General features: G+C 36.6%; 1 protein-coding gene across 5 annotated transcripts in view; it reads left to right on the top strand.

The window, feature by feature from the left end:
• Positions 1-20042, top strand: part of CPEB3 (cytoplasmic polyadenylation element binding protein 3) — a 79318-nt gene extending 59276 nt beyond the window's left edge. For all 5 annotated transcript variants that reach the window (XM_030950746.1, XM_030950747.1, XM_030950748.1 and 2 more), the window contains 4 exons: positions 7749-7867; positions 9173-9287; positions 11980-12161; positions 15110-20042. In XM_030950746.1, coding sequence (XP_030806606.1) covers positions 7749-7867; positions 9173-9287; positions 11980-12161; positions 15110-15337 — 644 coding nt within the window. In that variant the 3' untranslated portion in view covers positions 15338-20042. The remainder of the gene's footprint in view (positions 1-7748; positions 7868-9172; positions 9288-11979; positions 12162-15109) is intronic.
• Positions 20043-25945: the final 5903 nt, after the last annotated feature.

Raw genomic sequence — 25945 nt, forward strand, 5'->3', positions numbered from 1 at the left:
CTATGATTTTTCTAGTAATCACTTAGAACTGCACCATGTGTTTTAAAATGCCAAAAAATATGCAAAAATTTCCCTTTTTTTCATTTAGAAAGATTGATATTTGGATAGAGATCAGAATTAGAGTTAGAAAATGAAGCATGGCAGAGCTTGAAGATAGGATGGGTTTGGAATGGGAGGAATGCTTTGGCTTTACAGTTGATTCAGACATGTGATGCAGCAGTCTGATCCTTTTATGTTTTCCCTGTTCTTCAGTTTGTTATTCTGTTATCTGATAAAATTAAGCACATTTGTCCCTGCTGCTCCATATGAGACACTAGGGTGAGGGAGATCTCATGAAAACAAAACAGTGTAAGCAAAGTTGCACAAAGTAACATGAAATGATTCTCATGCTTTAATTTAAAAACAACTGGTGGACAGACAGTGTGAGCCTCTCTGATTCTCTCCCAAGTACTGTTTAGATGGGAACACTGTTGTTGTAGTCTTTTGACTGATCTTGATTTCATGGATGAAGACCATTTCCATAGTTAATTCCATTGTCACTGCAGTGGCAGTTGTAGTTTCTGCCAGAGGAACAAGAGTGAACAGTTGCAAAGATAAAGTATGGAATCATAATTCCAATTTCATTAGTTATATTCACAAGAAGATATCTGGTTTGTGCAAATACAGCACTCTGTTCTAGAAAACAGCCTGCTTTGGCTTAACTGATCAAATATGATACCAGCACAGTCCAGCATGAAATGCCAAGCTAATTTTTGTATTTAAAAAGCTGAAGTCAGAGATGACAATATTTGTTAGAATGGAAACTGACATTCTCTATCCAGAATTACACTGTATAGCAGAGAGTGATTCTGGGAGGGTTTTTAGATGTTGTTTATGTTCGAACACAGGGACTGTGTGCAGTGTCAGTCGTTGTATCCACTGACATCTGAGACCAAGTCTGTAATTTGTAGTCCCTGTGTTGCCCCACAGCAGGGCAGCATCATCCCAAATCAATGCAAGTCACAAAATGTGTGGTGGCAAAATGCAGTACACACTCATGTGCTCTTCTGCAGCTGTGTGACTTTAGCTTGCTCTGCAGAGAATTTTCTTTAAGGTTTTTTGGTGGCTTGTTTGAGCCTCCCTTTTTTAAGCTCTTAACACTGTTTCCTGTCTTGTCCTAAATGTTTGAGGATTCTAGGTGGTGTACTGATAATGATGATTTTTTAATGTCTGTCTTTGAGACTGCTGTGCCAGGTATCTTAGAGCATTCAAGGAGCTTGCTTCCTGTAAGAGAATTTCTGTTCTCTAAAACGGTGCCATTTGCAACTTCTTTTTCTAGGAGAAAACAAGAATCTGGTGAAGCAAAATACAAAAGTATTTTTGAGCCATCCAAGCGTAGGCAGAACAAATCTGATTCTGAAGTAGCATTGCAGGATTATTCTCTCCCAGCTTTCATGTTGCTTTCAACAGATCCTACTTTCTTTCAGAATTGCTGGGTTGCTATAGAAGAAGCCACAATTTTTAGCAAGCATTTAACCCTTTTTCAATAATTTGGACATATCTAAGTACATAAAAAGCTTTCCATGTTTATCTGTAGAGGTAGCCAGACCACTTTTGCCAAATGGAAGGAGTTAAATATTTGTCTTATTCTCATTAACCTCTCCTAAAACCCAAGTAGATTTTACTGTGGGTTGTACATGTCACCCCTCCCCAATACTATTTTTATTAAATGTCACCTTTTCTTTTGTTTTATAAATGGAGATACATGAATTGATCTGTAAGTATTATGAGCTTCAGGATAACAGCTGTCCTTTGAATAGTGTTTAAGTTGAGGACTTAGTATTATTTTGTGCTTTTAGTAACTTTTGCTATCTTGTTTTGCTAATAATTTAGGAAGCACTAAATTATCCTTTCAAATAATTGAAATATGTTGAAAGGGTTGTTGCAGGTGGTGGTGCAGAGACAGATTCTGTACTAGCACTGCAGCATATTCATTGTTCTGATGGTCATCTAAAAAGTAAGTTGTTCCCTACTCCCACCCCCAATCAGTTGTAATTGTTTAATGCATTAAAAACTTGAAGTCTTTCATGAAGTCCTACAGGCATTACATTTATAAAATTATGTATTTGGTTCCTAGTGATCACTTCAGTGATTGTACCCCTAAAATAATGATGCAGTAATCTAAAATTGGTGCAAGACCATTGGTTACACACATCATAAATTTATCAAAGGTAATAGCCCTAATTATACTTGTGTCCTCTCAAATCAGAGGTTAGGACTGGCAGTGTGAGTATTTCAGGGGCTGGATGTGCTGTGGGTGCCTTTGCCCAAGGCAGTGCATCTGCCTCTCTCTGGGCTCAAAAGCTTGGAGCAGCTCAGAGCTCCTGTTTCCCTCAGCTGTCTCAGTGCTGTGCTTGGCAGATTGTGTCTGCTCCATACCCTGCAAATCCTACCTGCTTAGGGACCTACAGTGTATCTGACTACTGGTTATACCAAGAATGTAACCAGTAGTCAGCTGTATGCCAGTGGAGGCTGGGCTGTTTCATTAATAAAGGTAAACACATAATTTTTAGAGGATTTGGTAAGTCTAGTATTTTTAATTTTGTTGTTTGTATACTAATCTGATCTCCCAGGGACATGCATACTCTTATTCACCAGACACAGTTTTGGGTTTTCTTTGGTTTTGAGAGGAATTTGTTGTTCAACATAATCCAGTTTTGGAAAAAAATCCTTCTGTTATTAAGGAGGGTTATTCAAGCTGCATCTTTTTCTTACAGTCGACAAAGACAGGAAATTTGAACAAATCAGAACCTGAAAACAATCTACATGTGAGTGAACATTCAAATGGTTATTAGCAGCACCACAGCAGCAAATGACAAACTGATTACTTGATTAAAAGAAGGGAAGTCAAAGCTTAATGCTGAAGGTCTGCGTTCTGCCTTTAGAAATGTTCTACAGCTCACAGGAGACTTACAGCCATACAAAAATCAGAAAATATGTTCCTAGGTTCATCTGTGCAAATGACATGGGGTGTCTTTTCTTTTTGATTGAAGTACTTTACTTTGAAATTCTTGACAACAGTCTCAAATATTTTGGGATAAGCGGCAAGTGCTGCTCACTTTCTTTGTTAAGAAAAACATATAATTTAAAGCAAAAACCATTTTTATTGTAAAACCCAATATCAAATTTAGTTTAAAATAACTGAAATCTGGCTAGCCTGGATTTTTGGACCAGTGCTTTCTTCCTCTGAATTTTTTTACCCAATGCTGATAGTGTGCTTGAAATAGAAGCTGAAATCAAGCAGAACATTTCTATTTCTGTATAATTTTTCCACGTTAATGTTGGTTGGAGTAGCACTGGAAGATGGTTTTCTTGCAAAGAAGAGTAACAGGTTTTGTTCAGACTTGGAAGCAGATGTCTCTTGAGCCATCTGTTCAGAGTAAAAGCAGCAGCAGCAGACCTGACCCCCTCCAGATGATGACCATAAGCTGCTCTGTCCAGAGTGGTCACCATTGCATATTGCCCTTGAAAATCAAAATTTTAAAAATTCAATTCTGAATTTAGTTGGGGTTTTTATATTTACTAATTTGAATGTTTCTTTCATGCTGCTGACTCAGTAAACTTCACAAAGATAGCTTCCACTTCATCAAATATTTAGTCTTTCTCATAGGAATTCCATGTGACTACTCTTACAACTATAGTAACCAAATTGTATATTAGAGCCTTTCTTTTATATCCTTTAATTCTGATTTATAGCTGCTATAGATCATATTGCAGTCTGAAGTCTGATGTTGAAAATGGCTGCGACCTTTGAAAGAGGAGACAACACTATAAATTTGCTGTTGCAATGTTTTACACTAGTTTAGAAGTAAAATGCCAGATAAAGACAGACTTTAGTATGCCTGTGGAATATTCTTTTGGTTTAAAAAACACCAAAAAAATCCAAGTAATTTATTTCAGTCTTTTCTTTTTTAATACAGGTGGGTGGGAGTATTTTTACTACAGGACAAACTGAGATGGCATATGTATACTGTTCTTTTGGGGCTTTTTTTATCCATAAGTGGTGAAAGTAAAGTAATGATGTATAGAAAATCTTTCTGCTTTTTGCCATATTTTGGAACTGAAAAGACTTTATAAATCTTTAGCTGTACATTTTTTACTACAGCACTATAGAAATGCTGTCCTTTCTGCTGAGCAAACACTGGGGCACCTCTCCCATGTCCCACAAATAATGCATGTCCAGAGAGCAGAGGTTCTGTGGGGACTGGGTTTCTCCTTCCACTTAAACTGGAGAAAAACACTCTGTAATATTTATGACAAAATAGAAGGTTTCTGTTTTCTCTGTTATTTGTGATATGGTAAGATCATTATTAGTAAGTGTTAAGTTTTAGTTTCAATTCTTTTGGTGATCTCATGATGTGGGCTATTTAGTGCTAAGACTGGAGTTATGAAGACATGCAATTTATTTTACAGAAGCTACTGATACAGAACCTCAGTTTTCATTCAGCTCTTCTCTGTGACCCACTCCATTGCTGACTTCTCTTGTTATGTCTCCTGTCTTCCATTTGATATGTACACTTCATTTTATTGCTATTAAGATTCAGACTCCAATTATTTTTCAGTGTAACTGAGGATATGGAGTACAGTCCTTTAATTAAAATCAAACAAACCCTTCCCCAGTACCTGTCTGTAATGTGGCATAGGAGGAATTTCTTGCATATCACACCAGCCAGGCTCTGTCTGGTATTCATGAAAAACATGTAAAAATGTAAATGTGCAGAAATAGAAGAGTCTCTCTAAGATTCTAGACTGTTCCTATTTCTTATACACCTTTGTTTTTTAGAGAAAAGAATCAGCTGACAGGGTCAAACATTGCCATATAAAATTAGACTGACTAAAAGAAATTAATCTTTGCAGCCCTGACTAATACATAATTTCACTCTTCTGCAGTAGCTAAGTGAGATTACAGCCTTTTCTATTTTGAGGTTTCTTAAGTATTTAAAGCCTTTGAAGTTTTTTTGAAAATGCAGTCATGTCACTGCAATGTTTAAAGGAAAGTCTGCAGTTTTTTTAACACCTCGGATTTTTATTTTTTAAAAATGAGTTTAATTTTTTAATAGTAGTTTAGTCTTTGGATTTTCAAATGTGTTTTATTCATGTTCAAAGCATCTTCTAATAAGATTACTAAGGTGACTTTGAGCAATGACCCTTGTCATCACATTAACTGATTTAGAAATTTGGTTCACACTGTTTCTAAATGTTCCTTTCCTGTGGGATTTTAAAACAACTTTATTCTAAAAGTTCTAGTAAATACCACCATAATTAAGTTCAAAACTATTTTTTAAAATCTAGCAAAAAAAAAAAAAGAAAAAAAGAAAGTGAAATATATATTTCATTAAAATGTTAAGTCTATTTAAATTTACTTCTCTGAGGCAGCCACCTCAACCATCTAAAAATAACCCTAAAGAAATGAGACTAGAACATTAATTTTCTTTGCCATCCTTTTTTTATATGAAATAGATTTACATATCGAAATACTTCTGTAAGAAATCTGAGGTCGATGCTAGATTTTATTGTAATCCTGAAGCTTATAAAAACATCAGAAAAGACACTGTCTAAATGGCAGAAAGTTGTGCTTCAAAGGTAGTTCAGCTTGTTTCAAGCATAAATGGTCCTTCCCTTTTGCAGATGAAATCAGTGCATGTGACTACCCAAAGATGTTTCTGACTTGCTATGCACAATGTAAAGAGGAAGTTCTCTTCATTCTCTTAATTCTGCCACCCAACCTTAGTGTTATAAAGCTGAAAACCTGTGACCTTTAGATTATGATTCCTGTATCTGATTTTGCAAGTGGGCTGAATTTTGGGAAGTATGGATTTCAGATCAATTACATATGAAATCAGTAGATGATATGCAGACATGTGACATGGAGATTCAAATACTCTTTGACCTTATATATAGCTCTTCATTACAGTATTTCACTTTGTTTGAAAAGAGCCCAGATTCTAAGAACCAGAAATAGGTTAATCCTTCCCTGTTGGCTATATAACATTTGCATGCCAAATGCTGGCTTTGTACCAGAAGATTCAGCTCATGGTTGATGCATTTGAACAACAATTTATCTACTGTTGTTCTAAAATGCAAGAACTTAAATTATTAATTATATTGAGTATTCACAAGTTGAGCATAAAATGGTACCCTTCAGGTATTATAATAAAATTGAACTAATTCACAATTAATTGAAATTCTGAAGAAAAACTCTTGATTAAACTCAATCTGCTCTGGGCTTCATTAAGTGAGAGATCTGTACTTTTACTCCTGAAATATTCCTGTACCACTGAGTAACCAGAAACTGTCCAGATAACCTTTACTCTCACAGTGTTTGTAATGAATCACTTAAACAGAACAGAGTATAACAATTCTCATATAACAAACTTTGTTCCTACCTTGTCCCATGGGTTACAAAAGAGTCAGTGATTTCCTTTTACTCCAGCAAATTGTGCCTAACCATGGAGCTCTAAAAGGAAGGTGTTACTAGATTTAGAAGAATAAAAGAAAACCTTTTCTTTTTGTAAACATGCTCTTTTCACGAATGCTGTGAAATGCAATCAGGCTTTTTCTGGGAAGCCATGGCAGGCATGAATCTGGATAACCTTTAACTCTTGAGAAATTTTTGCTTTAGGTCTTTTCTCACAAACTCTACCAGCTGTGGCTTGCTAAGTTGAATGGTGTCCACAGGGCCAGTAAGTTTATTTTCTTTCACATGCCTAATACATACAATGCACGTTCTGCTATAATAAAGGTGAATGAGTCATTCTTTTCAGTTAATAACATGAGGAAAGATGGGCAGAATACATACCTAATGCACTATTAGCTAAAACTCCAGTATGACTGCCTGTAATTTGTACCAAAAAACTCCAGGTTTTTAACATAAAGTATGAATATCAAGATCTTTTATTAGAAAGGCAGAATAGGCACCTTAATACGCTTTCCATCTAGCACGTTGTTTTGAAGAAAGAGGTCACTGAAGCCTTATTACAAACTGTGCTTTCAGTAATACAGAAAGGTTGCCATCATTAGAGAAGATATGCCAATGTTGGTATTAATTGAAATAGAGATTTTTTTTTTTTTCCGGACTGGCTGACAAAAATGCTTTTGCCAGACTGTAACAACTTCATTTTCGTTCCAAGTGTATCTTGCATTTCAAGTGGCAACCTTGTTTCAAGTTTGTGGGACACAGTGTATATGCCAAATTTTTCAGTTTATTCTCAGCAAGGTTAACTGAAATTAGACCAACTGGACTAAATTACCCTTTCATATGGAAATTGTGTCACTGTTTAGATGTCAGAATAGGACATGTACAAAGGAGCTTAGTTCTTACACTGCTTTCCATAAAGTAATGAATCTTGGAGCTCAGGGTCAAGGATCTCCTAGGCTGGCTTCATAAACTAACAAAATTAATTTTCTCCTTATCCTTCCCCTGCTGTACCCTTTGAAAAGCTGTAGTGACTTTTCTTACACCAAAATACATTGTTGCCTTTTTCCCAGAGAATTCCAATATTTATTGGCAGCATTGCAGTGATGTGTCGCATCAACAGCAGAGGAGGAGCTGGATTGCTTCTCCTCTGCCAAGAATCCAAATATCTGTGGATAACCTCAACAGTTATTTGTAATTCGTATATTTTACCCACTTTTCTGGCTTGTTTGTTTAAAAATGTTCTATAAATTAATCTGTTACTTTTCTTTCTTGTGCCCTTATCCTTTCCAAGGTTATGCCTTTCTGCTGTTCCAGGAAGAAAGCTCTGTACAAGCTCTGATAGATGCCTGTCTGGAAGAAGATGGAAAACTTTACCTATGTGTGTCAAGCCCCACAATCAAGGATAAACCAGTAAGTAGCTTGTGCCATGACACTTATGCTGGTTGCTAACCCATTTGCTGTTACTCTTTTCAGTTAATAAATAAACAATACTTAGCGGTAATTACTTGTCATTTCCTGTTTCTGACCTTGCTGTTGCATTGAATTGACTTCCTGTATCAGCATAACATGGCTTTAACATTTGCTTTTTTCTGATAAATGCCATGTTCAATTAACTTTTATATTTGGTACTCCTGATGTGCTTCAGGAGTGTGCATCCTTTTACAGTGTTAGCTGTAAAACAATGGAATGGTAATGTTTCATCTATTTGAGAGAAAAGAAAGCCTTATATGATGAAATGAAGAAATAATCCTGCCAAATTATGATCCAGATAGCACCAAATATCCCCTGAATTTTGTTTTAGTTTTTTTAATTATTATTTTTTATATATTCAGTAGCTAATCAATTTATAATTTAGGCCTCATTTACCTTATAGAAACTATGGGGTAAAATCAACTACTGCAGACAGCCATAGCAGAATAGAAGACATACAGCAGCCTGTTTTTATTATTCACATCTCTAACATTCCTTAATGCTGGTCTTTTTTTGTGCCTATGGAGATATACAAATGAGGTGAAAACTGCAGGCAAATAAGATAAAAAATGTGCTACCTTTTAAAACTACTATTAAAAATCTTCCAGAGATGAATGAACAACACAGGATTGCAGCACAGTGAGCAGTCTTGTGTGATTCCACAGATCAAAAAAAAGGATTGATGAACAGCTTTATCTAAATAACTTCTGAGCAGGTTTTTTTCTGTTTAAGATAAAGATTTCTTATCAGCTGTATTGCTTGCTGCTCAATAGAAATAGGCATTCACATATTATAAAATTCCTTTTGTATCTAAGCACAGAAATTAATTTTATCAGCTCCTATCAGTGCTTTTAAATTAGTGGATCACTGTATGTGATTTCAGGAAAGCCAGAGACCCAAACTGCAACAGCAAGTGCACATACATGGTAAAATGTTCTGAAAGCCCTTTCACAGGTTTCGTCCTATGATGGCGATTAGGGACAGGGAATTAGTGAGTGTAGGAGTTTGTCATGAGGACATTTAACTCAAGCCTGGCCTCTAGAGGTCATAAATGAGTTGTCCCCCTTCTTTCAGATACTTAGATAAATTGTCTTGGTTCTTATAAAACCAACTTACTGCTTTTGAAAAGTTCAAATTTTGTTTTTAATTATAGGAAGATTTGGCATGTTTTTTCTTAATTTTAATTAAGTGGCCAATTTTAATTAAGTGGCCAAGTTCCTCTGCTAAAAATGATCCTTAATACAGGTGCAAATTCGACCTTGGAACCTAAGTGACAGTGACTTTGTGATGGATGGGTCTCAGCCTTTGGATCCAAGAAAAACAATCTTTGTTGGAGGAGTTCCACGGCCTCTCCGAGCTGGTGAGTAGAAGGAAAATGTAGGACATGAAGCAGATTAAGTAGAAAAGATGACAAAAGATAAATAGCATCTGTAAAAGATCAGAAAATGGACTCAGTGTTTTTCAAAGATCACAGCTTGCTTTCTAAGACAAGGAGTATCTTCCTGTTTACAAAATACAAACTGTGAACTTTTTTATCTTTTAAATAGGTTACTAATTAGGATTGCCAGTAGAAAGAGCTTTCCCCAACTTGGCATGATGTCCTGGAACTTGGCTGATTTTTTGTAATGTAGACTGTCTTAAACTGAACCCTGATTTGTTTGCTGAGGTGCAGACAGGTTTCCTTTTCCTTTGACTAGAAGACAAAGACCAGACCCTTCTCCCAGACCCTTTCTAAACCAATTCCAACCTCAGACCTATGATTTCTGTTTCCCTTTTATTCAACCCTTACCTTAATTCTTCCATGGAGCTATGGACATGGCCTCTCAACTATTGTCCCAAAGAAAATTTCTCCCAGCCCAGGTCTCTTGGTGGCCTCACATGGAAGAGCATTTTCCAGACTTACTCCTAATGTAACTTTCCTCTCTCATTTTTTTTCTTCACCCTTAGCTCTTTTTCTTCACTTTTATTTGCAGAGCCATAGACAAGACTCCTTAGCTTTTGGCCTGAGGAAAGATTTATCCTAGCCCAGGATTCCTGGCAGCCCTCATTTTGTTTTGAAGGCCCCATTTGAGCACTGCTCCCAATTGTAGCTCAACCCTCATTTCTTTCTTCTAAATTCTGACATTTTTGGTGAGCCAACGACAAAGCCATGAAGCAATTTAAAACATTTCTCCTAGCCAGATCTTTTGGCAGCCTTCACTTCTGTCTGTACTCCCTTTCCAGCCTCACTCCAAGGCAGCTGCATGGTTTGTCTTTCTCATCCTCTCCACACTAATCCTAATCCTAATCCTAATCCTGGGAAACTGTAGTAGACAAGGCCTCTCTGTCACTGTCTGGAAGCCTTTCCTTGTAGCCCTCAGTTGCCTTCAGCAGCCACTTTCCAGCCCACTGGAACTTCAGCTCCTCACTTTATATTTTGCCTAATCCTAAATCTTTTGGAAAACTGTACCAACATCACCCAGCCACTGCTGACAGTAAGATTTCTCTCATTCCATGTTTCTTGGCACCTTTCACTTTCCTCACCATCTTAAAATAAGGCCCAACTGTAAGGTGGTAATTATGTAAATAGTAACAATTAAACCTTAGCTCATTCCTAATTAGTGCCTTTATAAAACTGTGTGCCATTTGGCCTATCACAGGTCCCATTTGAAATGCATTACATTTGAAAATTGATGCCTTTAAATAGGTAACTTCTCCAAAGCAGATAAACAGTTTCCATTTCTTCTTGCTTGCAGCTTTAAAGGTCAGATTTTCCCTAAGATATTTGAACACTGCCTGCTTTCCTTATCCTGGAATCCTATATATTCTTTCTCTATTGGCAAGAGTAACTTAGTGGAGCTACTATTGTAATTGTGTTTGTGATGTTTATTCTGTACTGTCACTTTCTGAGATCACCACCCAAGGGATGATTCCAAATCATTACAAAGCAGAACAATCTATTAATCACTACATTATGCTGGTAGTTTTTCCTTACTCCTTGGAGCAGAAGTATTACCAGGTTTGGTAGAATGAGTCAGACATTGGTTGTTGCAAATGGACAAGTTAGCATACGGTCTTCCCTACACACAGATTTGTACAAACACATACACATTAGTCAATTTGCTAATGAGAATTTTGGGAGCACTATGGGAATTTAAATGTTTTGTATTTGTGAGTTTAAATTTTTATTTTGGGTAGTTAAGTGGTAACTTGCTACAGCAAAGGTTTTCACACATTAGCACTAGAAAATGGCTGAGTTGGCAGGGCCTGTACAGGTCTCAGTTCTTCCATTGTCCACCCGACAAATTTGTTGGCCTGGGAGGTTTTACAGAGAGCTTGGCTCAGTGGCCATACAACCTTGCACAATTTACATGGCTCTTCCCTGCTTTCTTCAGCCTCTTTACTACTTCCTTCAGTTCTTTCCCTTAACTTTCCTTCTGTATGTGTCCCAGCCATGCACTCAACCTGTCTGATTTTATGAATGATATTTATAACTTCTTTAGAGTTACTGTTAATGTCATAAAAAGCAACAAACCATTTCAAAAGATCCACGACCAAGATAATGTTCTACTAAAATACTATTTTAAATTGTATCTGTAATGTAGGCTTGCTTTAGCTGCAGGAACTTCGTATGTTTCACAGATTTTTGTTTCAAATGTGAAACACATCTTTGATCTCTTTTGAACCTTAGTACTTTGGGCAAAATATCAGATTCTAAAACCACGAATATCCCTAAGTGATCTTACATGTAAACTAGCATTAAAAAGCCTACCAAGTACTAGAGCTTTAGTATGCAATATTGTAAATTCTTGTTCATCTGATACCTATTTTAACAGCATAACTCTGCATTTTTTTCACACTTCAGCCACATCAACTTTTTACAGATTCTGGTTTTGCCTTTATATTTTACTATAATTCATGTAAGGTTGATTGAATCTGTGTTTCACTTTGGAATTTTAGACTTTGGAAGACACATCTGATAAGGCAAATGGTGCTTTTTTAAATGCAACAATCCAAATGCAACACCATGATTTATGTTAAATCTATTATATTTAACAATTGACTTCTTGCAGTTGAATTGGCAATGATTATGGACCGTTTATATGGAGGTGTCTGCTATGCTGGCATTGATACAGACCCAGAGCTGAAGTACCCAAAAGGTGCTGGCAGAGTGGCTTTCTCCAATCAGCAGAGCTATATTGCTGCTATCAGTGCTCGCTTTGTCCAGCTCCAACACAATGACATTGATAAACGGGTAAGTAAAACTGCATGGAGCACAATGGTGGTTACCAGACTGTACAGGTATTTAAAAAGTCTTTATTAGAATTGTGTTGGAGAACATTAAGTTCTGGTCTTCAGATGACATTTGTCATTTTTTAAAAGCTTATTTAAGCATCTGAAGCAAAGTGAAAAAATACTTTAAACATCTTAAATAACTGTTTAGTGCTAAACCCAGCAAATAGTTGAATGTAAGCTCATTTGTCCTTGGTTCTCTTTTGAATTCCATAGGTCAAATTCCATAGCATTTCCCAGCTTCTTTTTCCTCCTTTAGATGTTTGCTCATTGTCCATCAGTGGTTTTTGCTTAGCGACTACTTGTGTAGCTTCTGACAGTTTTGCTATTATTAGGCCATTTTCTGTCAGTAGTGTAGGTCTAGAGTTGAGGTCCTTAAAGCACAGGTTTATTGTAATTAAAATAGGTAATGCTGACCTCAAAAGTCTTCAGAATTATTTAACTAAAACCAAATGCCAAGAGATGCTTGATAGGCAGAAGGGTGAGAAATGAGATTCTTTTTTTTCCGTCCATATGAAATCCCTAAAGGGCTTTTCAAATAGAGAATGAAGTTACAGTATTCACTGAAATTTAACTTGAACACATTAAAAGAAAGCATTACTTACTTTCCAAAAATTTTTTTCCTTTAGACATTCTGTCTTCACCTCTTGATTACACATACAAACAACACCCATGTTTTGAGGACTCTGCATTTAGAATTATTCAAAAGGACACGTGGCATGGACTGCTGCTATGTGATTTTCTGATAGGGATGGCTTGTTTTTTCCTTAATCCAGTGTAAATGGTTTCTTCAGAAGTCAGTTTAACAGGTACTAGGTATATCTCTTATGTGCAGTATGCTTATAAATCTGCACAGCTGCAAAATTCAAACTATTCTTTGTCTTTACAAATCTGAATTGTACTTTTTTCAGTTTTGGGGAGGTAAGGAGTTTTAAGTCCTCAAGCAATTTGTGTATGGTGCTTTACACCATATTACATTAACTCAGACAAGGCTATTCCTAAACATTTCTTGTCCATTAGATTCTGAAAAATCTTACCGAGAGATTGAGAAGATTACTTTTGGAGTCTTAATCACACATTGAACCCTTTGAGATTTCTATATCAGCCATGCTTGCTAGAGGGTACTTTCTAAGCTTTAGGCTAAAGCCACAAAAGGTCACTAGCTAGTAATTTTTTTCATCAGTCTATTCTTTTTTTCATTTGGTCGACTGATAAGTTAAGTTTATTTAGTTATCTTTTTTCTATTTTAAAAATAGGTTTATGTGTGAGTTTGAAGAAGTATGAAGTCTCTTAATGAGTCCTTTTAAATCATAGATTCTATTTTAGAATCTAATAGATTCTATTTGAGTCTATTTTAATCTAATAGATTCAAATCTCTGAACTACACAGCCAACTTTTTAAAATTATTTCACTAGTAACCAATGCAAGAAAAGAGAGAGAAGAGACAGAAAGAGACTCTCTTTGAGACCTTCACAATTCATGCTTGGGAAATTTGAGTAGGTGGGGATCTAGATCTGTGCTGGACATTGGACCTGCTTTCTTCCAATTTCATTTGAGACAGTGCTGTTTTATTTTACATGATGCTTCTAATTTTAGTGATATGGCATCTGATATGCAAAATGGCAGTTACTCAGACTCGTTCCATGCAATACTAGTAGCAGGGTGTAATTAAAAAAAAATAGATTGGCAGCCCAAGCTGTTCCTTAGGCAAGAAATACAACTCACTATAGAAGCTTTACTTCAAAGGAGTAGCATTTATTGAAGTGTGATCAGGATAAGCTGCAGTAAATTCAGCATAAAGCTTTTTTGTAGAATGTTTCTTGTCTTTCAGCTTAACATCTCATTCTATGTTTCTTTAAATCTCTGTGTATTTAAATGTTGTTACTAGACTCAGGTTTTCCTCACAATATACAAATTGTGCCAGACTAGCACTTGCACGGTTACAGCAAAATTATTTATAATAAATGTATACTTCAATTTTTTCTATCTTTTCTAGTGCAGTTGACTGTACTTAAACCACTATAAATAGCATCAGAGAGCCATAAGAATTAGACATGCATGAACTCATGATTTCCCTGTAATGAATGAACACTCAATTTAAATGTGTAGGCACAATTCATAGGAACATATTCAACGTCTGTAATAGCATTATAGCAAGTGCCTAATCATGCATCAGTCCTGCTGTGTTTGACACAAATGCTTTAAGAACAAAAGGCATTCCAGCCCTAAGTTGTTTACAAATGGGTGTAGGACTAAAGTCAGCAGCTCTCCAGACTATTTGTAATTGATGGCAAGGCCTTAGTTGGAACTACAATGAAATTTTATTGCAACTCAAGAGCGAAAAAATCTTTAGGTAGTGATTTTTGCCAACAAAATGGAGAATATTTAATACAAGTGCATTTAATTTTGTTTAATTTGAATCTCTTATTAGTCTGGTCCTGCATTTTGCAAATCGGGAACAAAAAAAAGAGACAAAAAAAATCTTCTGAGGAGAAAAGCCTCTGAAACTCACCAGACCTCTGAAGTTTAGAAATACACTTTTGTTTGTTATAAGTTTTCTTCCTAAATGCTGCTCTCATGGCCTGCCCCTGTTGTTACTCTATTCCAATTCCTGGAGCTTTCTTAGTGGAAAATCCTTGGAGATTTTTACTGTACTTCCATTTTATTACTTCCCCAGACCCAACTTTTCCAAGGAATGTTGAATAGTTACGAAAGCACACCCTTCTTCCTTGAGATTTTCTGACAGGTAAAGCGCATGGTATGAAAATTTAACTACCAACCTCTTGGATTAATCCTGCATCAGCTGAAACCCTTCAGTAGAGCCAGAAAGAATTAAAATGTTGGGGTTTGTGTTGTTGCTTAGCAAAACTATGAAACATTCTTACAGGTGTTTTCTTGTCCCTGGTGCAGGTGGAAGTGAAGCCATATGTGCTGGATGATCAGATGTGTGACGAATGCCAGGGCACTCGCTGTGGTGGGAAATTTGCTCCATTCTTTTGTGCCAACGTTACCTGCTTGCAGTATTACTGTGAATACTGCTGGGCCAGCATACACTCTCGTGCTGGGCGGGAGTTCCACAAACCACTGGTAAAGGAGGGAGGCGACCGGCCCCGCCACGTCCCGTTCCGCTGGAGCTGAACCCCGGCCGCAGCCAGCAAGAAGTACTGGAGTAAATAAAATTGAGTGAAAAGAGAGCGCTGCCTCAGGGCTTAGTGTTCTGGAAATCTGTGCATTCGTCCTCGACTTTAATGAAGATATGGGTCTTTTATTACTATTATTATTATTTACAGTCACATTACTGAACTCAGTGTCCAGTATAATACAAACCGGCAGAGTGTAACTGTACTGATTTTGCACTTTGATTCACACAAACATCTGCTTGGTACCTTAATTTCCTACACAAGACTTGTCACTAGTGACATTATGTAGACTGCCATTCTCATCAGTCTTCATGGGCTGATGCGTATGTGATGAAGATTTTTTTATTGTAATTATAATTATTTTTATTTTTAAACTGGAGCATGCACTTATTTTCAGAAATTTAGACTTGCCCCTAGCAGATGACTTACCAAAGGTAATATTCACGAGTAGGTGGCAGATGTAGCAAAAACTTAAACAGATATTCAGCAATCATTAGTTTGGGTCATTTAGAATAGTAATAACCCTTAAAGAAAATAAGCCTTTAGTTGCTCTCGATTTTGACTTGTAAGGATGATACCTCATAAGCTGGATCAGACTTTTTTCTTTTATTTTGCTGAGGGTTTGTTTTTTTGGTTTTTTTGTTTGTTTGTTTGTTTGTTCTGTTTTGTTGGTTTTTTTTGTTTTGTTCTGTTAGGTCTTTTAGTGTTATGTAAATGTATGCTGCAATAGCTTTTGCTGCTATTAAAATGGTATTACTAATACCATAATACTCTATTCAGGCTAGGGTATCAATTAAAAATGAATATGTGATTAAAATAGTGATGGCTGCTGAAAGGAGATCAGTATAGCATACAGAAAAGCTTCCAAGGAAGGTCAATATTTTTTGACTGCATGTTTACTTAATCAGGTTGCTGCATGCAATAAATTTTATATATGTCTAATATAAAACCTGCCCACAATGCACAAATTATGAATCTACGTAGGCTACAAAATGCTCAGTAACAAAAAAAATTGATTACTGACTGGAGGAAGGCATGCCTCAGTAAATGTAATGCTTCTGAAATTAGGATCAGCCCATTACAGAATGACCTATATTACAACAAATATAAAAACTAGCTGTAGGATATTCTTAAAAAAAATTTGTGGATGGTAGATGAAGTACTTTGCGGTGCTCTGTTATATATCGTGCAATTTATTTTATATAGTAAAGTGATTATGTCTAGTACTGTGATCAAACTTAACTGTTAAAGCCTCTGTATCTGACATTAACACATTTTTGACAGTTCATAACAGGTACATAAACAGAAATGAGCTCTTAGTTACAATCTCTTTCCTAATGCTTGCATCATTTACGTAGCTGCAGACCTTGTCCAGAAAACCAAAGAGCTCATGCTGGCGTACATACACTACCGATTAGATAGTCTGTCAAATACTAACCTAGGCACATTTAAGGAAGTTAGGAAACAAAGTGGTGCTAAAGAAATGTCTGCATATTAAAGTAACATGAGATGTCTGCTCTGTGGATGTGGCGTTATCTCTCTAATCCCTGGATGTATCCTGTGAAGCTTGAATACAATTAAGACCTGCTAACACAGTGGACATTTTTTTAGCATGAACTATGGGGCTGCAGATAGCATATAAATATAAACACACTTGGTATACTAATGATTGTGAGAATGTGTACACTATGTGTTTTTTTTTCCTTTTCCTCCTTTGTTTTTGCAGTTCTGGGGACAATCTGACTGGATATGACACCGCATAGTAGATTTAAATGTTCTGGGTTTTGTTTGTTGTGATGTCCTTCTTTGTGTCTAATTTAGTAAGTTGGTTTTCCCGATGTTTAGTTGCAAGTATTGGCTTTGAAAGGATTTTTTTCTGTTTTTGGAGAAAAAAAAAAGGAAAAATAGTTTTTTACTGGTTTAAAATGCTTATTATAATTATCCCTTTTGAAGTTACTTCTGGGCGGTTTTGTGATATTGCTTTTCCCAGCCCAGGTGTCTTTTCTGTTTTTTTTCATCTGTACAAGACATTTTGTTATGCACTACTTTTTGTATCTAGACAGTTTTCAACAGTTGGCTGATGATTTTTTTTAAAGAAAAAGGCATGCTTTCTGACTGACATGATCTTTTGCAATACCTCAATTTTGAAATATAGGAAAGAAAATGATATTTTCTAAGTAAGTTTATTCAGAAAAATATATATTAATTTAATTCTGCAAGAAAAATGATTTAACAGATGGGTAACTTTATTTTTTTCATGCTTATTTGAGTTTTTTTGAAAATGAAGAAGTTAGAGCTTTATAACTGTAATATTAAAGATCATAGCTAACCTACAGAAGTCTACCTAATTATGTGAAAGAAGTAAACCTTTTTGAAGAAATACCCCTCTTTCATGTAGAAAAATACTCCCAGAGAGAAAGAGAGCGAGAGCGAGAGAAGCTGGAAAATGTACAATATAGCATAATGTTGGATTAAATCTGAAGCAAAATCATCATAAAGAACAGGTGTAAACACAAACTCCATTTGGTGCTGAAAGTTGTGAATAGAAGGTGAAAAAATATTTTCCCTTAATTTGTATATTTATAATCAAGTGTGATTATGCACGACTGACCAGAATTGTGAGAGTTCTTCTGTTTGTATTTTTTTAAAGAGAACTTTTTTTAGTTTATTAAATTATGACATGCTCCCTTTTGTTTTGTAAATGAATGTGCCCCTGAGTTGTTAATATGTTATATTAAAAGAGGGTCCTTCAAAAAAAGTTATTTTTTAAAATATGGAGTTCTGAACTGCAACTTGACTAAGAAGCCCCTGGGTACAACAGGTCCTATTGTGGCCTTTTCTGATGTGAGACTTGAACTAGTCGATTTTTTTGAAGGCTAACCTAACCTCGACTATTTGTTGTTATGTGCAATACTGTTTGTACTGTTTGTATAAAAAAAAGAAAAATGAAAAGAAAAAAGGCATAAATCTTTATTGCAGATTTATTTTCATTGCAGACTTTAGACATTGTGATTCACTAAAATCATTTTTCTACTGTCAAATATGTACCTTTTCTTCATGCTGGTATTTTTTCAATAGTAATGTAGCCTTTGTACTGAGACAAATTTTCATTGTTATTTTTAGAAAGATTTTTTGCTAAGAAAAAAATTAAACATATTTACATATTTTTCATTTTTATTTCGTATTTTCTTTAAGGAGTGCTTTCTCAACCATTAATATAGTTGTTTCTGGGAGAGACTTTCATATCTGGTCAATGTCATTAATATTATTTTGTATTTTTACTTGGAATAAATTAATTTTATGATGCTGATTCTTTAAAAGTTTATTTTTTTCATTTTCAGTTATTTTTGAAGCTAAAATCTTTGTAATATTGTTACTAAAGTGTCTAGTTTTTTGAAATGCAAAGCTTTATGTATTAACTTGCTGATGTGGTTTACAATAGTGTGGCAATGATGAAAATGGTTGGTTATGTAAAGTGATTGGAAAATTGTAACAAAGAATTGGGCAATAAAATGACAGAATGAAGCAGAAAAAACGTGATATTTTGAAAAGCCTTTTCCTTTATCAAAATGATTTAGGGAGATAATAGGGATGTCACAGTACCAGTTCGCTGTCTAGATTTGTACACCACCAGTGTTGATGAAATACTATTGCCGTTATAAGGAACTAAATCTATTGAACAATGGGTTTTTGACCCTGCCCATTCAGCATAACTCTTCATTACTTTCCTTGTCATTAACTCAATAAACTCTCTTTTCAATAGCCTTAGAGTGAACCTCCTAAAATATATATTCTTCATTGTATTTTGCCACCGTGTTATTTATTTACTGAAATTGCCCCTTTCCTGCACGAGTCCTCTCTGCATGCGTTTCCCAGTGGCAGCGTGGAGCAGACTGTCGGTGCCCACAGCATTTCCTAACTCAGCCACCCCACGTGGGTAGCAGCTGCCAAGTTAATGCAAAACACTGTCTGTCCATCCCCTGGTAGCAACGCAGTAACTCATATTGCCACCACGTCTGAACATCCGTTCAGCTTCTTTGTCTTTCTCCGTTCTTCTCTGCCTCTCTTGTGTCTTTGTCCTTTTTTTCTTTTGTATTGGCAATACCAAGGGCCAGTATCAAAATGCTTTTCACCTCCATTTCCATCACTTTTGTTTCCCTATGCAGCCAGAAGAAACCCCTTCCTGAAGCCAGTGACTCTGTTCTGGCACCTGAAACAATCCAGACTAAAACTGGTGTTGCGTAAACAGGGCATACAATGACTTTCTCTAGACAAAACTCTCACTTCCACAAGTTGCTGATGACCTTTTAGACTTAACTTCTGCTCGAGCGTTAGAGTGGCTCGTCCGTGACTTGTGGGAAGAAATGTGCCCAGAGTTGGTCTATTGTGTATCCTCTGTGTGTTCAGTTCTGTAAGTAATGTATAGACTAGATCAAATAGTGAAGTAAAATTTAGACTCAAATTAGGTACTACTGGTTGGAATGTACACAAATTGCAAACAAAGGAGATTAAGGAATGAAGAGGGAATAAAAAATTCCTGCTAAGTGGTACAAAGTTTATGCTTATATTTCTGCCGACATGCTTGTATTTTATAGCCTGCTAGCAAGGCATGGGCTAAAACAAATTGTATTGCAAATATGCAGTTAGCAAATAACTTTGCTGATTTCACTATCTGTTAGAGTAGTAAAAAAAAAAAAAAAAAAAGAAAAAAAAAGGCGCTTAACTGGGAAAAGCTCCCATGTTAATATTTCAGTATTGTGACATCTCTACTTGCAAGGTATGAGTGAAAGATTAGTCACAGATTTGTAGAAATGTCTCTTTTGTTTAATCTGGCTTGTATGTAGTTGCTTTTATGCTGGTTTGTATGATGTCAGCTAAACCCTTTTTCTTTTTCTTCCTTTCTTTCTTTTTTTTAAACAGACAAACTTCTTAATCTCTGCTGCTATAGTGTTCTATCATACCACGGAGTATTTTATATTCATGTTAGTGACTACTCTATACCCCAAATGGGTAGCTGGTCAGAAATCACATTGGTCACATAAGTCTGACACACTCAAATTTACATGACAAAAAGATCATCAGTAAGTAGAAAACCAGGGTGCTAACAAGAGATAATTTTTGCTCTTTTTTCTTTCCTGGATGTAGTTCTGTTGGGGTATAAAGTATTAGATATTTGTAATTTTACTGTCAAACTAATGGACATAACTTTTAGAGCATTCACAGCTAAGATCTCTGTACTTGTTTTTCAACTAATTTTAAATGTACTGTATCTTTTACTACATGTTCTCTTAGATTGTTTTTGCTAGTAATTCTAACAAGGCTTCTTCCTTTTTGGCTTGGACTAATGCTTGTATGGAACTGCAGTACTGTGACTAAACATGGAGCTCAATGCTGCTATTGCTTACAACTGCTTAAACTTTGTAGTTTGAACTTTATTTTTTTCTGTAATAACTTATTAAATATAGTTGTATGAAGTACTGATATTTGTCATCCTTTGCACATGCTAAGGAAATCCTGGGATATGCATTATGGGAATGTAAACTAGATACGAAACCCCCAAATCTTGTACTGGGAAACTGTTTACTAGATAAGGTTAACCAAAGACACACCTTACATGCACACACACTGTCTTTTCTAGTTATTTTATAATGCAAGTATATGGTCCAATTATGTATTGTCTCTAAAATGGAAAGGCCACCTTAAAGAGGTATTTATTATGCTAAACTGAATATAAATACAAAAATATATATAATGGAAATATTTCTGGGAATGTAGAATGAAGTGACTTGAGAAAAGGAACTGTTGAATTATTTTCTCTGAGCTAAAGAGAAGTTGCTGGCTAACATATTGCACTCTTTTATTAGTAGTTTAACAGTGGTTACAGGCAGAAATTAGACTGATCAGTTAAAAAAAAAAGCACTGCAACAGAAGTTTGTAAAAGTTTAATTTTTAAGAATATATGACAATTAAAGCTCAGCAATGTAGCTGTTTGGAATGCCACAGGACACTTCCTTGAAAAAAAAGGAATTCTTCTATGTCAGGGCAAATGAAAGCCTCAAGAATAGTGCATGGTCTGTCACTGCTTTCTTTCAGTGTCTACATAAATGCAGCTCAAGAGCCCTGCTGGAACTATCAGCACTAGAAGTTAAAAGCTGACTTGTTTACAAACTGGTAGTGAGTACCCGTAACTACCGGGAGAATGGTCTGGCTGCTCTGCCAGAAGTGCTTTTAGTGAGCAATATTGTGATCTGTAGGCAGTGATCTGTAACACTCATTCCTGGATGAATGAATGTGTGAGAAACTGTGAGCTTCTTGCTTCAGAGCTAAATTTGAGAAGGGAGTTCTTAAAACACCTTCCAATTAATTGCTTAGTGTAGCCTCTCACAGTACAATATTCCAAGTCCATCTGGACAAAAATCAATTTGAGTTTAGCCCCTCCTCAATTAAAGAGAACAGTTGTGGGAAGAAGTGCAACTCCTTTGAACCTTCTAATCCTCAGTCCTTCTCTTTTTGATAAAGTCAGCCATGCTGCTGGCAAGGTACACTGATACTGACAACTCCCTTCTCCAGCTGATAACAGCATTTACCTCAGTCTTTGCCTACATTTAAAAAAGGCCGCAGTAACTTAATTTAAACCAGTGCACTTAAAAAAGGCTGCATGGCCTCTTTTGCTTCTGCTTGGTATGTGTTATTTTGACAAACTTAAACTGAACTAAAATAGTCACCTATGTGACTGTGGAAGTGTATTAAGCTTATTTAGACATGCTCCCAAGCGAACATCTTTGCACTCAAGGCACCAAAGCAACATGTTCCCCCTCACACAGACCTGCAGAAAAGCTGAAGCTTAGCTCTTAAAAGCCATAATCTGCTTTCCTCTGTTTAGCAGAAGATAAACAGCATGAGCACAGGGGCAGAATTGCTGCAGCCTCTCCCAGGGATGAACCAAGAAATGGGTTTTAAAACAAGAAACCTCTGTAACCTGTTTTCATAAAAACGTTACAATCTACTTGCAAAACCCTTAGAGCACACAATTCGGTTCTGAACACAGGACGAATTTGAATGCACCAGCTGCACACACAGATGATGCCTGTTCAAATGAATCCTCTCTCTCCCCTGGGGCAAGCAAGTTTTTGCAGTTTATTTTGGGTGACAAACTGCTCATACAGCAGTTAGAGAAGGAAACATGATAAAGGTCCAGAAATCTCCCTGTTTTCCTGTTTTTGAAGGAGAAATAAACTATCAGCAAATATAAAGTCATATGGCAGGTCCTTTTTGGTGCTGTCCCACCCAGAGCACAGCAGCTTCCCAGTGTGTCTGTGCCTACCATTACTGTGGGAGGCACCTGGGGCTAAATCACTAAAACCAGGTCTCCATTTAGGAGCTTGAGTGATGTTTATTTGCTACCAACTTCCTAAAATCCCCTATGAGCTGCTGCCCTAGCATTGCCCTATGTTTTTGTGAACAGGAATATATAAACCTACTTTGTCGTAATACTTCACAATTGTTCAATAACCCAAGATCTACTCAGATTCTCAGGGCATTCCCCTGCATTTTTTTTCACCTGCATGCCTAAATACAGAAAGCACTTGAAAACGTATTTATCATGTTTCACATACTGGAGAACAGAGGTGTATTTCTCCTTCTCTATCCAATAGTCTGAGTGGTCAAAACACTTGGGGATATCTTTATTTTTTACTATTTTCTTTTTCAAAATGTCCTCCACTATGGAGCAAAAACTAAACCTATTTAGTCATGGTTGTGGCAACTACTCTTAACTATTTTGTGATATGTATTTTGCTCTCTACCAAGTGAAGAAGAATGGTCTCTGGAAGAGCACAAGCATCACCATTAAGGTAAATAATCAAAGTGCTGGTTCATAAAATTATACGTAACAAGATCGTGCCCTCTGATACACCTTCTTGACTTCCTTACCAGTTTCAACATGTATCCACTGAAATGAAAGCCTGAAAAAGGGATAGAGCTGGTGCAATTCATATGCAAAATAATTCTGCAAAACACTGTCAAAAGTTATGGCAAAGATATATGATCTCATCTCATCTGTCCTCCAAAATCTTTGCCTTTCAAAATTATAAAACACCCTCTAATCTCATTGTCAAACTACAGAACATGGTCAGAGTCAAATAACAACCATGAACTTCTAGAAGATGGGCAAAATCTTGTTCACAATGAACCTAATTCCTCCAACTGTGCCTTGTGCATATTGTACTCAGGGCCCACAGAATGACAGCATAGACACATGTGCCAGAAATGCCCTGCTGAGCAATCTGCCTCTACCTTCCTTAATTCTGACTGGACCTGCATGCTGCCATTTGTAAATGGACACATTTCAGTCACTCGGGCAGAAATAAGCAAAGTATTTGATGATTACATTGAATCCAGAAACAGGACAGAAACCAGAACCAACAACTCTTCCCTCTCAAGTGGGCATCCAAGCCTTTCAGTTAGTAAATCATTCCTATGCTCCACCCTCTTAGTCCAGAGAAACTTGATTTGTTTTATATAAAGGGGAACAACAGGAAGCAAAAGCCTTACTCCAGTTACAGGCAGCATAATGCAAGTAAGCACTACTGTTGAGAGTACAAAACACACTGTGTGATAAACCACCCTGAAAAGAAACTAAATTAGGCCATGCTAAAGCACCTTGAGTAGCTCTGCATCACATTTACTCACAGGTGCCTAACTCAAGGACAAGGATTATGCTGTGGCCACCACAAGCTAAACAATTAGACACAGTGATGCTCAAATTCAACATCACTGGCTTAATTTGGAGATTCAGCTTTGAGACCTTGAGTTGTTTTTCTCAGTTCAGATTTTTATAACAGCACATTGGGTGCTTAGGTTGTCCTATTCAAACATGCTAAATATTGATGCCAGACAATAGCAGAAAATACATACTCCAACAAGCACGGAGGAAAAATTACCTGCCACACAAAGGAAAATTAAAGTGTTGAAGTGCTGAAGACCTGCACTCTATGAGGCAAAACATAATTGATAATGCAATCCCACCCCTTGCACCCCTCCGTGCCACTCACCCCAATCCTACAAAGGACAAAAAAAGCAAATCCAGAAATAGAATGTTTAAGCACTTTTCTGTCAGGAGAGTTTAGAGGCAGAGAAGTACCATTACTTTATGGCCATGTAATGAAAGCACCACCCTCAGAGCAGGATCAGATATAAACATCACAAACTGTAACGGTCTCTTGCTAATGTTTTGTTCTGGAAAAATCCATCAGATACCAGGAGACTTCAGTGCTAAAATTCCTTCAGTAATACTATTTCAATCACTGCCCTGAAAAAAAAAAGTTTAGTATAGACTATGCAGCCAGAAGGCCAGAAAAAATCCTGGTCATGAGGAGATATGACTTACTGAGTCTGGAAATCTGGAAATCACTATTATATAACCCAGTAACTTCTGTAATTAACTCCCTGCTGTGTAATGGCTGGTGACATCTAATCCTCAATGAAACTGGGGGTTGTATTAGACAAAGGAAAACAAATGCTAAGATATGTGATATCTTCTGCATTTGTCAGACTATTCTTACACAACATATTAGATAACCCTTAAATCTTAAATTTACCTCCATCCTGTGAGTCTTAGCTCTACTGAACAGAGCCTGTAGAGTGTAGGGTACATGTATGAAGCAAGAGGAAAAGCAGAAAAGTGTGGGGATGAACTTCTTCTGCAGTTTAGACTTTTATTAAGTCAGTAACTGTGACACACAAAAGGACTCTTCACACAAACATAGCTCAGTCTGCCTTTGACAGAGCAATTGCAGCCCTGAGCTGAAGATGCCTGCCGCTGCTCTTAAATAGGACAACCACTTTTGTTTGGAAAGGGATCTTAAGGACCATCATTTCTACCTTGTGTTTGATTTCTTGTTTCTGAACAACATATGAGGGCAGATAGGTGGCAATGGCCTTTCCACTGAGGAGTGATGCCAGAAATAGGACAACACTACATGACATTCTCCTTTTACTCTTTTAAATACTACTCAAGCTTATGCTCTCCTAACCTAGTTTTGAGTAGAATTTAGAACTATATTTATAGCAGCTTTTCCACTCTGGAAACTGCCTTCACTTGCAGAAAGGATGTACTCTCGTAATTAAGTTGTGTCTTATAAGCTGCAGTATTGCCCCTGAGCAAAACAGATTGGGCTAAGCCTGCCCACTTTTGATCCCAATTTCCTAATTATTATGGATCACCCTCTTCACTTGTGTTTCTGTCAAGTGTGAAGAGTTCATGGGGATTGGTTGTATCAGTTCTTTTCACAGGGGAATTAAGCTGCATTCAAAATGCTGCAGGAGGTAACACAGAGTCAGCAAGTTGCAGTGCCCTTCTCTCAGACAGTCCTCTTAAATCATGCTCTGAAGGAGGGATGTAACAGAAATAGCATTAGCCAGAAGTGAACACTTCATATCAAATACTCAAGCTGAATCTTTGCCCAATTTCCACCCCAATTCCAAATGCGCTATCAGATTAGAAATTTGGGGGGGGGAAGGGATTTGTCATCCATTTTGTGATCCTTGCAGGAACAGGACTGTGTGAGAACAATTGGTTGGCCCCAAGAAATTGCGTCAGTGGAGT

This window comes from Camarhynchus parvulus, chromosome 6 (assembly GCF_901933205.1).
Source record: "Camarhynchus parvulus chromosome 6, STF_HiC, whole genome shotgun sequence".
Taxonomy (NCBI): domain Eukaryota; kingdom Metazoa; phylum Chordata; class Aves; order Passeriformes; family Thraupidae; genus Camarhynchus; species Camarhynchus parvulus.